The following is a 12,890-nucleotide window of genomic DNA, read 5'->3' as shown; positions in this document are numbered from 1 at the left end:
GAAGTACTTATTTCTACAGCTCTGGACATCAAAATCTGGATTTTAGCCCGAGCAATTGCATCAGAGTGAACAATAACCAATCGTGTGCTTGTGCTTGCAGAATTTTTAAAAAGCCTAGACAACCAAAACACTTCATCTTCTCCTAGCTGAGTTTTCTTCCATACCATAGAGCTGCTGGTACTTTTCATTCCAGAGCTGTATATGGGGCTCCTATTTCCCACATAGACTGCAGCCAACTTTGCTTACATCCAGAAACACTTGCCAAGTTTTGATTTCAGAAGCATATGATGCACTTCATCCAAAGTAGTCCTATTTAAATGTCAGAAACCTCATTCTGCTGCCGTGTATATCTCGTTATGAATTCAAATTGAATGCCAAAGTATTCACTGCAAGTCCTCAGCTAATTCGACGTTTTCTCTCACTCATTATCAGAATGAAGATAATTTCAAGTAAAAGTGATGTGTAGACATAACTTAAACATCTTTGAAAACTCTGACACTTCAGACTTTCTTTGTGAAAAACATACACAAAAAGGAGCAAAGACATCAATAAATGTTAAGACGTACGTTTTACAGTGAAGCGCCAAAGAAACTGGTATAGGCATGCGTATTCAAATACAGAGATGTGTAAACAGGAAGGTTGTAAAGATTTAAACGAGTTTGAACTTGGTGTTATAGTCGTCGCATGAGCGATAGGACACAGCATTTCTGAGTTAGCAATGAAGTGTGTATTTTCCCATACGACTATTTCACGAGTGTACCATGAATATCAGGAATCTGGTAAAACATCAAACCTCTCACATTGCTGTGGCCAGAAAACGATCCTGCAAGAATCGGACCAACGACGACTGAAGAGAATCGTTCAAAGTGACAGAAGTGCAATCCTACTGCAAATTGCTGCAGATTTCAATGCTGGCTCATCAACAAGTGTCTGCGTGCGAACCATTCAACGAAACATCATCAATGTGGGCTTTTGGAGCTGAAGGCACACTCGTGTACCCTTGATGACTGCAGGACACAAAGCTTTATGCCTCGCCAGGACCTGTTGACACTGACATTGGGCTGTTGATGACTGGAAACATATTGCCTGATTGGACAAAAAAATCAAATCTGTGTGAAATATTATGGGATTTAATTGCTAAGGTCATCAGTCCCTAAGCTTACACACTACTTGACCTAAATTATCCTAGGGACAAACATACACACCCATGCCCAAGGGAGGACTCGAACCTCTGCCGGGACCAGCCGCACAGTCCATGACTGCAGCGCCCTAGGCTGCTCAGCTAATCCCACGCGGCCCCTGGTTGGACAAGTCTCGTTTCAAATTGTATTGAGCAGATCGATGTGTATGGGTATGGAGACAACCTCACGAATCGATGGACCCTGCATGTCAGCAGGGGACTGTTCAAGCTGGTGGAGGCTCTGTAATGGTGTGGCCCTGTGCAATTGAAGTGATATGGGATCCTATTACGTTTAGACATGAGTCTGACAGGTGACGTGTGCATAAGCATGCTGTCTGATCACCTGCATCCATTCATGTCCATTGTGCTTTCCGATGGAATTGAGTAATTCCAGCAGGACAATGCGACACCCAAGACGTCTAGAATTACTACAGAGTGGCTCTAGGAACACTCTTCTGAATTTAAACATTTTCGCTGGCCACCAAACTCCCCAGACATTATTGAGAATATCTGGGATGCCCTTAATGTGCTATTCAGAAGAGATCCCACCCCATCGTGCTCTTATGGACTTATGGACAGCCTTGTAGGATAGTGTCAGTTCCCTCCAGCACTACTTCAGACATTAATTAAGTTCATGCCACGTCATGTTGCGGCACTTCTGGGGACCTCACACGATGCTAGGCATGTGTACCAGTTTTTTGGCTCTTCGGTGTATTATTATGTGAACTTGCAGTAATTGGTCCAATTAGATCACTATGAATAAACCATAGTAGATTGCTTGTATTTACTTTTCGCATTTAATAGGCTGTGAGGTCTGTTTCCCTTCAATATGTGTATGACTTATCATAAGTCAGGTCACCCATACTTTTACACCATAATTCAGTGGTCTCTCTTGGCAAAGCTACATGGTATTTAAATTCCTTATGTATAAAATTTAATGTGTACATATTTCCCTCACTTCTCACTGTAATGGCAAGAGTCAATTGTCTTTTTTAAAGATACCTTTATAGTTCTCAGAAACTGATTGTAAACCTTTTGCTCCTGGTTGCAGGCTGTAGGTGAGATCTGGAACTGACAGAATAGCTATTATAAAAGCAGGAACTTCTTATAACTTCAATTTTACACCACATTTAGCAGATATAAAATGTTCCTCACTTCGAAACATTAATTTTAACTGTCTCTGGCAACTTTTTATTTTTTCAACTGTATATTACCATTTAGTTTCAATTGATGATGCTGAATTTTCATTGGTAGCTGTTAGGAAGCAAGTCATTATTCTCCTTTTGCACTTTGATCGTCATGGGGTGCCTCTGTAGAATTTTGTTTTGATTTCTGTGCTTTGTGTTTCTTTTGTTTTCTATAATTTGACATTTGTATCCTTTCAACACACAGTTACAACACTAAAAAAATAAAACGATTGGTACTTTTGTTATTTAATTTAATATTGTTACCTGACTTCGATTTCTGTTGCTGGCTTAAAGTGGACTATTGACATATTTCCTCTTTGTCTCTTCATCCAAAAGTACATTCTACACGAAGTCTAGATTTAAATGGTAACAGTGTTTCTCGCTCGGTGATTAGATTATTATAATCTGGCGGTGCTGTGAACACTATTTGCAGACAACATGACTTTCGTCTAATCTTACTCCATATGATCATCACTATTGAGTTAATTTGTCGAATTTCAAAGCGATAGCCTCAGATCTAAAGTCGTAGCTTCGTTTTTGGGGTACTCCAGATAATTATCTGCAATTCTCCATATGACTTCAGCCTTACATATGTTGTCACATTTCTTCAAAGTTGCTAATTGGTCATCTTTCTTTGGGCATACTTCTGCCATATCATTCTCTTTCTATATCATAATTTCAAAATGTTTCATTTGAATAAAAGTTTCCCCAGTCCATTCCACCAAACATCAGTTCGAGTGTTTTTAAATTACTAAAATTGGTTCCATCGAACAGTTTTTATGCTGAAGCAGAACTTCCAAACCTTAGAAAACTGGTCCGTGATAATGAAATATCAGTGTCCAATAGCCCGCATCTCGTGGTCGTGCGGTGGCGTTCTCGCTTCCTACGCCCGGGTTCCCGGGTTTGATTCCCGGTGGGGTCAGGGATTTTCTCTGCCTCGTGATGGCTGGGTGTTGTGTGCTGTCCTTAGGTTAGTTAGGTTTAAGTAGTTCTAAGTTCTAGGGGACTTATGACCACAGCAGTTGAGTCCCATAGTGCTCAGAGCCATTTTTCAGTGTCCAATAATGTGAGTAAGTCATCTTGGAACCTCATCATAAGTATCAAAAAACTTCCATAACTAGGTATTGCTTACCTTTATGCATTATACAGGATAGTAATATTATAAATGACTGAAAACTAGTGTATAATCTTTTGTAATAACCGTTTCATGTCACCAACAAGAAATGCAACACAAACTAGAGACATGCTCCCAGATATACCGAATCACATCACTCAAACAGTGTACTTTGAATCTGAGGAGGTTAAAGACAATGAAATAAGCAAGATAACCCTCAAATTAAAGAACAAATATTCAGCTGGATGGAATGGTATCGAGTACAGTCGTTAAAAATGCATAATAGAAATAGTTTAACCTCTAATGTACCTCATAAACCGTAGTATCAGACAAAGCACTTATCCTAGTTGCTTAAAAATAAATATTGTTAAAGCAGTGGGTAAGAAGGGAAGCACAAAAGAGGCTTCAAACAACCACTCTGTATCATTAGTTCCTACTTTCAGTAAAGTTTTTGAAATAGTGAACCTTTCTCAGCTCTCTGATTATTTTACAAAAAACGAATTGCTGATAGACACACAGCATTGCCTTAGAAGGGATCCCTGCGCAACAACTGCATTTACTGAATTTTTCCATAAAGTATACACCCTCCTAGACGAAGAAATGAGGACAACAGGCATATTCTTACATTTTTCCAGAGTCTTTGACTCGGACAACTGTGTGCTGCTCGTTAAGAAACTGAAGGCACACGGCATTAAAAAAGCATGTATGGAGCTTCTGTCCACATACTTAATAAACTGAATGCAGTTTAAAATAGATAATAACGTCGTACATTTCCTGTTTTGTAGGGATATAGTAGTCCGGGGTGCTTCACGTGCCAAGCCTTGTTCGCTTGCTGTTCATGGTGTATGTCAGTGACATAACAGAACCTTTAAATGTACATCTCTTAAGTTATGCCATTGGCACTTCCCTCCTATTTATTGAGAAATACTCTGAGGCATTGCAGCCGGTGGCAACCAAGGCTGCAACTAATGGAACCATGTATTTTCTGCACCCAAGTCTAAACAGAAACATCAGTAATTCCAAGCTACAAATATTCTGCTGCTGCAGAAAAGATAATTTATGTTAATAGCTAGACTAAATCTGTAGAGCCCTGCCATGAAACTTTTGTGTTAAAAATTTCATTTAAAACCAGTGCGTCTGTTAGAACATTCATCTTTGGCGTCATTTCTATAGACTTTTTTTATATGTGTCTTCTGTGAACTAATAAAAATATTATTTTTGTTTCAAACCGTAACTGTGTTTTCATTTAAACTCATATCACCACAGTTTGTCCAACATTGATATTAAAAATATATTCCTTACGTTTGTGTAAGCTTATGTTGTTGAGAATAGTAAAAACAGTGTAAGCAATAAGCCACAGGCAATCAATTGCAACATGTATTAAATTGAGAATATTAAGTTGAATAAATGTTTTTATATTAGTTTGTTACTCATCGTATGTATAAAGTTTGCAAAAGACATCAGCTCGATGGATACACGTAAAAAAAGTAAATAAATAAAATATATATTTCCCCGCCTAGCCGGCTGTCGTGGCCGAGCGGTTCTATGCGCTTCATTCTGGAACCGCGCGACCGCTACGGTCGCAGGTTAGAATCCTGCCTCGGGCATGGATGTGTGTGATGTCCTTAGGTTAGTTAGGGTTAAGTAGCTCTAAGTTCTAGGGGACTGATGACCTCAGATGTTAAGTCCCATAGTGCTCAGAGCCATTTGAACCATCCCCGCCCAGTCAACCATGATCAATAGTGAGATCGCGTCTGTTGTACAGTACAAGTAAATTAACGCAGCTCTGGGGTCATAACCTAATAAATTTAAAGAGCTGCGGGCAATCCTCAGGCACACAAATTATAAGTCACTTGCGTTAATAGTGGTTTATTTGATCATCTTGTGATTTATTGACTTCTGAAAAAGCGCAAGAAACTGTGGCACTTGGCAACCACATATCAACAACAGAATAAAAGATAATAGCACGGAATTACCATCAAAAACGAAAAAGAAAAAGGAATATACTGAAAACAAAATTAATTTGAGAAATTCGAGCTAAAACTGTCAAATTAAATGTTATTAATCGAATTGGTTTCCTATTAGTTCTGGTGTAAGTACAAAATTTTGATAGCAAAATGTGTAATACCCAAAGACCAATTCAAATAAAAATCTGAAATGGAAAAATAAAGAAATAGTTCGAGTAAATACAGTGGCTGCTCTTTCTGCCAACGTAATGTTACAATTTCACAAACTGATGGATAAAATCTTGGCTACTCAAAAGAAAGAAGATAGAGAGTGAATTTAAAACGTACGGTATTAATTTTCTCATCTGATGTCCGAAATTCATGTAGTTGTAATACTTTTCCTATGAAAAATCTTTACGGGTATTTCTAAATTTAATGGGATTACATTTTAATTGAAGGTAATAGTTTTTATGGCGGAACTACTATCGATAGCTTCATTTTGTGACAGTTGGCGTGCATCTGAATTTCTCATACCTCTCTGCCACTTTGGCATTACGTCAATGCCGTAGACTCCTATAGAGTTGCAGTTCACATAGCAAGAGGCAGCCATTGTTTTTACGTTACCTGCAACACTTTTAAAGGGCCGAAGTAATTTGTGTACGGTTTTCTTGAAATACACTCGTCGCACATTTGGTGATGTCCACGATGAACCCCGAATAGTAAGTACGGAGTGTCAACTGTGCGGTTCAGTATGTGAGCTGTTTGTCGATGACATTCTCTCTGCGTATATCTCATATTGATGGCGTTATTGTGTGGTGTGCCTAATTTTTGTTGTTACAGTGTTTATTAAAATTTTGCGAAGTAGCGTAGATATTTGCGCAAGTCTGAAGCTAACAGTGTAACGTTACTTCGTTTCATACGTTTTTGTGACTCACTGTCATCCATGACGGGTGGAGGCACAATGAAATCAGCAAACATGGATGGTTGCCTTTATGCTTTTAGTGCTGTGTAAATGGCAAGTAGCGTTTGTGAACATGGAGAGGCAAGAATTGACTTAATAGCATATGTTATTTTTCAGAAGTGTGGGAGATTATCTTATGTAATTTTTTCCTTGCTTCCGTAATCAACAATTCTAATTTGTTATGATTTATAGGTTGGTGGTAGTTACTCGATATTCGTGTTGATTTGTGCGTATCTGTATCAAGATATGGTTGTCAGAGAGACCTGTGGCTGCTTCAAATGTGTTTTTCGGAGACTATGTTTCGTGTTGGTATTTGTTTGGAATAGGAAATGATGTGCAGTAGGTGTGTGAGCACTAGGGACTCGACTAGACTAAGGAATATTTAGGACTTAATTACCCGGCATGAAGCGGGAAATTAAAAAAAAAAAAACCTACGTATTTACGAGTAGGCTATATTTCTTCGTCTCACATGCCCAGAATGTGAGTTTTACGACATAAAGAGGAACCCGTTCATTTCTTTGCGGTTTGAATGTTATTCATTTTACTGTCATGAAGTGAAGCAATCGCAACATCACAATCCATTCTAGACAGTGACACACCAGCGACTTCCAGAATGTTTTTGGGTTTAATTAGAATTCTGTAAAATTATACAATATACTGTATGTATATGCCCAGAAGTATCACACAAATTTGATGGGTTTGGATTTTGAATTAAAGCTGATTGCATTGATAATTCAGTATTGGTGCCACAGTCAATATTGGTCACTGGATATTTCAGATTGTTTCATTACGTGAGTAGGAAGTTTCCTTGCATTAATAATTGTTGTAGTAGTTTGATAATCTGGAAGTCTAGTAAAATATTTTATTTCCATAATTTGCTGCAGATTTCTTTATGTAAAGGTAACTTAGTGGAGCATTTCACATAATGTATTTTCTTGCCAACTGTTACTGCACACTGAGTTACCTAGTTCATTGGAAAGTTAATTTCACTTAAGGGTTGCATTTTGACAGAATATTCTGATTGAGCACATCCCTATTCGAATTTCAAATTGACACACTGTTTTTGTAAGGAATAAAGTAACCAAAGCATATGCTGTACATTGCAAATCTAATATTATTGGGAGTGTTTAGTGATAATGTGCTGCATATAGGTGGTTTTCTGCCAATAGTGGCACGTTTTTCATAGTTTTAAATGTTATGTTGTATTGGAACTGGCAAGTGTGGTAGTAGACATTTACTGAATGAAAACATTATCCTAATTGCAGGCAAACTATTAGTATTGTGACCTCTGATTCAGATCTGTTGCGGTTACTAGCATTTTGGGAAGTTATGCATCACTTTGTGAATTGCTTGTGAAGATATGATACAGTGCTGTGCTATGTAAATTTTCTTGACTGTGAACAGATACTAAACATTGCATTGACCATTTTTCAGTGACTACCTTTTCAAGCTTCTGCTCATTGGTGATTCTGGTGTTGGCAAATCTTGTCTTCTGCTGAGATTTGCGGTATGTGCTATTAAGTATGTGAAATATTAAATATTTCAACTATTAATAGTTTTTAATGCGTATGTTCATTGTTTGCAGGATGATACGTACACGGAAAGCTATATTAGCACTATAGGTGTAGATTTTGTAAGTATTTCAATAGTTTTATTCAATTCAGTCTTTTTTATACTGAGCATTTGGTGTAAGAAATTTCTATTCTGTTGCAGAAAATAAGAACAATTGATCTGGATGGGAAGACTATAAAACTACAAATTGTAAGTTTTTATAATTTTGAATGCTTGGGTTTTAATGTTTGGGAGCAGAGCATTGCTCCTTTTATGTAACAGTCAGTACTGAACGACAAAATTCTGTTTTACAGTGGGATACTGCTGGTCAAGAGAGGTTTCGCACAATTACGTCAAGTTATTATCGAGGTGCTCATGGAATTATTGTGGTTTATGATTGCACTGACCAAGAGTCATTCAATAACGTTAAACAATGGCTGGAAGAAATTGATCGCTATGCTTGTGACAATGTAAATAAATTACTTGTAGGAAACAAAAGTGACTTGCATGCCAAAAAGGTTGTTGATTATACTACTGCTAAGGTAAGATGTTAAATAGTTCTTTGAAAGATGTGAATGTGTTTTAGAAGAGTGGAATACTTTAACCTGTATGTGAGCTTTGGAATAACATGGCAGTGCATGAGATGTTTGTGACACTGGCAATGTGCATGTTACTACATTTCATGTATTGGTAGATTGTTTTTAATAACTTTTACCATTGCCTTTAAATCTGTGCTAAACGTTACTGTAATTGTGAAATGAAATAATTTAAACGTTCACCTTGATATATATACTCTTTTCATTATTGCATGCATTTGGAGCATTGTTCTTCTGCTACTCAAGAAGCCGGTTGATAGCTGTGTCATTGGTTACTAAAATTGCCATAATAGTTTTCTGCTTCTAGAACATAATGCTGCCAGCAGTCTGGCACATCAAAACAGCAACAATTTCAGAAAAGTTTCTTGCAGCCAATCATGGCATTTGATTAGACATAGCAGTAGTAATTAAAGGCATCTAGTTCCAGCTATCAATTAGTAAATGAGTGAACTTCATTTTTATATTTGAGATCCATGATATTAAGCTTAATTTTTATTGAAAGAATTGTCAGGTGTGTACTTCTGATAAATTATCTATGCTTAAAACATAACTAGTTTCACTTTGAACTTGGAATTGCAGTTCTGCAGCACACTTCAGATATTTAAATTTCCTACATTACTTTGACAGTGAGTGTAAATGGCAAAATGCTGTTTACTATATTGTGAGACAGATCTAACATTAGGTTGAGGAAAACATAAACATTGGGATGCAGGAAGGTGTCAGTTGTAAAACTTTGGAGTTGGGAAACATTGGATAATTGTAGTGCTGGAAGGTTCACTGACAGCAATATAGGGAGTGTTTAGGCTTGGTGTGTATTCATTAACTAAACTTGTGCTGTTGCTTCCAGTGTGACTCAGGATTTTGCAGTTTCTATAACTGTAAAGGAATTTGTAAGGACTTCACTCTTGCATTCAAAATAAAACCTTAATGACATCTTTGGATAACTGGAAAGTTTCATTGTTTTGCATAAACTACTATGAGCTCATTATTACCTACAGGAATATGCAGATCAGCTAGGAATTCCATTCCTTGAAACTTCTGCGAAGAATGCTACGAATGTTGAGCAAGCATTCATGACTATGGCAGCAGAAATAAAGAACCGTGTAGGACCTCCATCATCAGCTGCTGACACGGCCAATAAAGTTAAAATTGACCAGGGTCGTCCAATTGAAACGGCAAAGTCTGGATGTTGCTGAAATTAGTGCAGTATGTAACACACCTTGTTTTGGAATTACTTTATATTGTACTAGGCATATTGATTTCATTTTAACACTTTCTTTCTCTTCAGATTTATTGCTGCTGTGTACACTTCCCAGCTCAGCATGTTGCAGTAGCATCTGCTTGGGAGATCTGGCAGGGTTTTCCAGAAACTTTGGAAATGTGTTAGTTTTTGTGAATATCTTTTATCCAAAGACAGCCTGGAGTACCATGTGACATACATTTCAATCCAGCCAGTTTGTTCTGCAGTGTTGCTGTATTATAATGGCTGATGTGCAGGTTTTTGTTCATGTTTTTATAGAAATAGTGTTATTCTGTGTATAGATGTGTGGAGCAGATCGTGCTGGTGTGCTTAATTCTGGAATAGCCCTGTGACTTACAAATCTGAGGAACCTCGAAATTTAATCAGATGTATATTTAATATAAACGTTTGATACTTCTAAGAATTTCACACATGTAAAATATTATACATAGTATACTTAAGTATTAAGTAATACACATTTCAGAAAATATCCTTGAAGGGTTAGGATTTCTTTTGGGGTATTACATAACCAAAATTCTTGCACGCTTTATGCTATATAATTTAAATACTCGTATTTGTACATCAGTTTGGTGCAAATTGGCCCTTCAGAGTATTAATATTTAAAAGATTAAAAGTCAAAATAAATAATTCACAAATATCATTCCATAAATTATATTTCTTGTAGTGTCTTTCTTCCTGAACAATAAATATTCTGAATGGTTAAATGGATGTTTGTCCATGACGTGAGCATGTGTACTGTATGCAGTTCCCACAGATAACCTTGGCAGCAAGTAGCTGTGGGACAACTGCAACAAGTGGTGGACCACACTATTGGTTTCACAATCCTAAAAAAATTGTGTGAACTATTTATTTTTTGTACTTTACTTACTCTACAATGTTCCTGCTGTTGGTGCCAAGGAACAATGTTCATTCTACATAAAATGCATCAACAGCAGGAATGGCAAAATATTGTCAGGAACAATGAAACAATGGAGATGTCCATAAAAATGCAGAATGAGGTGATTGATAACCAGTTATCTGTGATCTGAATTTTAATAACTGTATGGTCCACATTTACACTTTATTATATAAATTTTGCAGTAAGTGAAGCATTAGTAGTGTACAGTGATGAAAACAATTTTCTGTAAATTAATTGCATTTTGCGATGCAGAACACAAATAAAATTTTGTTTAATGGAGTCAGTTTTGTCCTACCCTCTTGCCATTCCACAATCCATTTTGTTGGAATAAAAGCTGTTTACATTTCTCATCTGACAAGACACACATGTACTGCATTTATCTAAGTCCAGAACTATGTGGTAACAGTAAAATTAAAGCCTTGTGAAAGAGAAACCAAGTGGAGAATGAAAACATTGTTAGCCATAATTGTACCATACTGTGCACAATAAGAACGAGAGCTCATCTCTTGGGACCAAATAAGATTAAACTTGCAATCTTTTTGTACTGGACTACTTAGATTTCTGCTCTTTGCTGTACTCCAGAGTAATGTAGCATGATTGAGATAAAGTATAAGACAAGTTGGCAAGTAGTGACAGAATGGTTTAATCTGCTTAAAATACTCACACAGGCATCTTAATACCAAATGACATGTAAAAAATATCTTTCATGCAGTTCATTGTGGAATTTGTCAATTATGGGTAGTGTCAGTAATGAACCATGAACAAAAATTTTCAGTGATCTAGGGGTAGGGATTTCATACTGGTCTTTAGAGAAAAAGCCAATTTTTTTTAATCTTTCAAAGCTCTTGGAAAGAAGTCTGTCAATTCCTTGTATGTAGGTTACATGCACTCCCATATAAGAAAAAATTTGACTGATAAGTGAACCCAGAGCTGGGGTCAACATACATTAACACATTCACTGTGCGTTTAAGTATGAATGTAAAAGGCAGAAACTGTGTGTGTGTGTGTGTGTGTGTGTGTGTGTGTGTGTGTGTGTGTGTGTGTGTTGGAAAAGTACGAAAAATATTTTTTTAAGTCACTGATAAATTTTTCGGAGAAAAATTAATCTTAAGCACCAGCCACAAAAACTATTTCATTTACATAAAGTCTAAGATTGTTCTACTGAATGTTATTTTCACTGTTAGAATAGAAAAATAATTCCTGGGGGTTCTTGTCCTCGGAGTTCAAATATTGTAATATCGATCGAAAGAATTAATGTCTTATTGTTTCTGCGGTTTGAAATTGCCGTCCATACACTCACATGGTGGCAGACAAAAGTCTAGACTGAGTATTCTTACCAAAGTGATTTTTCATAGAAAATCAATCACATCAACCCTTCTTTCTGTTGACACCATTATGACTGTTCACAATAACAGTATTATTCACCAATTACCAATAATTCAGTATCGCTGTACCAGGCACTAATGGCCGCTTACCTGTTTGCTGCGGATATTAAACTTAAAACATTCATTGTAGGTCATCTAATTCCATTTAGTAGATGGTATGTTATATTTTACATTACTTGTACCTCACATAATGCAATTATTTTTTACAAAATTTAAAAGGAAAGGCATCTGCTTAATCTTTGATCTCAGCTGCTTCATACATCATAGAGAACAATAGAAGGAAAAAATTTTGGACTGCAATGACAATACATTGTTGTAGTGGTCTTATCTTTTGTCATGATGATTCTTTGTAGAAAACTGTTTATAAAAATAATAAAACACATTGCTGGAAATTATTCACATATCATAATATGTCTTTCCTTTATCAGTTTTCACACATAGGCTTCAGTCATTTCTTCAGAGATACTGTGTTTTTTACAGTCCACTAAGGCAGTGGCACATCAGTTTTCACCGTAGGTAAGGAGCTTCAAAGTTTTTGAAGTTTAGATAGTGGTAAGACAAATCAAGTAGTATACCACATGTCTGGCATTCATGTGGTAGTTTTACATGGCTTCAGCAACTGTATAGTTTCGAAGGAGACTTCCCTTAATTGCTTATCTCGCCCCATTTGGATTTACTGGATCTGGAAAACAGGGAACAAAACCATCCAACAGCCTTCAAAAAAGTGTCAGGCTTGACATGTTCATTATAGAAAATATTGAATCTGTTATTGAGGTCAAAAGAGGTCAGTAAATGTAGAAAAGTTAATTTC

At 36.6% G+C, this 12,890-nt stretch overlaps 1 protein-coding gene across 1 annotated transcript; it reads left to right on the top strand.

Moving 5' to 3' along the window:
* Positions 1 to 5,961: 5,961 nt before the first annotated feature.
* Positions 5,962 to 10,973, top strand: LOC126169793 (ras-related protein Rab-1A). Its single transcript, XM_049920672.1, has 7 exons — positions 5,962 to 6,146; positions 7,823 to 7,895; positions 7,974 to 8,021; positions 8,102 to 8,149; positions 8,254 to 8,481; positions 9,534 to 9,741; positions 9,824 to 10,973. Exons 1-6 carry the CDS (start codon positions 6,124 to 6,126, stop codon positions 9,729 to 9,731), a joined length of 618 nt encoding a protein of 205 aa, XP_049776629.1. The 5' UTR covers positions 5,962 to 6,123; the 3' UTR covers positions 9,732 to 9,741; positions 9,824 to 10,973.
* The last annotated feature ends 1,917 nt before the right edge of the window (positions 10,974 to 12,890 follow it).

This window comes from Schistocerca cancellata, chromosome 1 (genome assembly GCF_023864275.1).
Source record: "Schistocerca cancellata isolate TAMUIC-IGC-003103 chromosome 1, iqSchCanc2.1, whole genome shotgun sequence".
Classification (NCBI taxonomy): Eukaryota; Metazoa; Arthropoda; class Insecta; order Orthoptera; family Acrididae; genus Schistocerca; species Schistocerca cancellata.
Note: the sequence above shows the minus strand (reverse complement) of the source record. Positions and strands in the feature narration are given on the sequence as shown.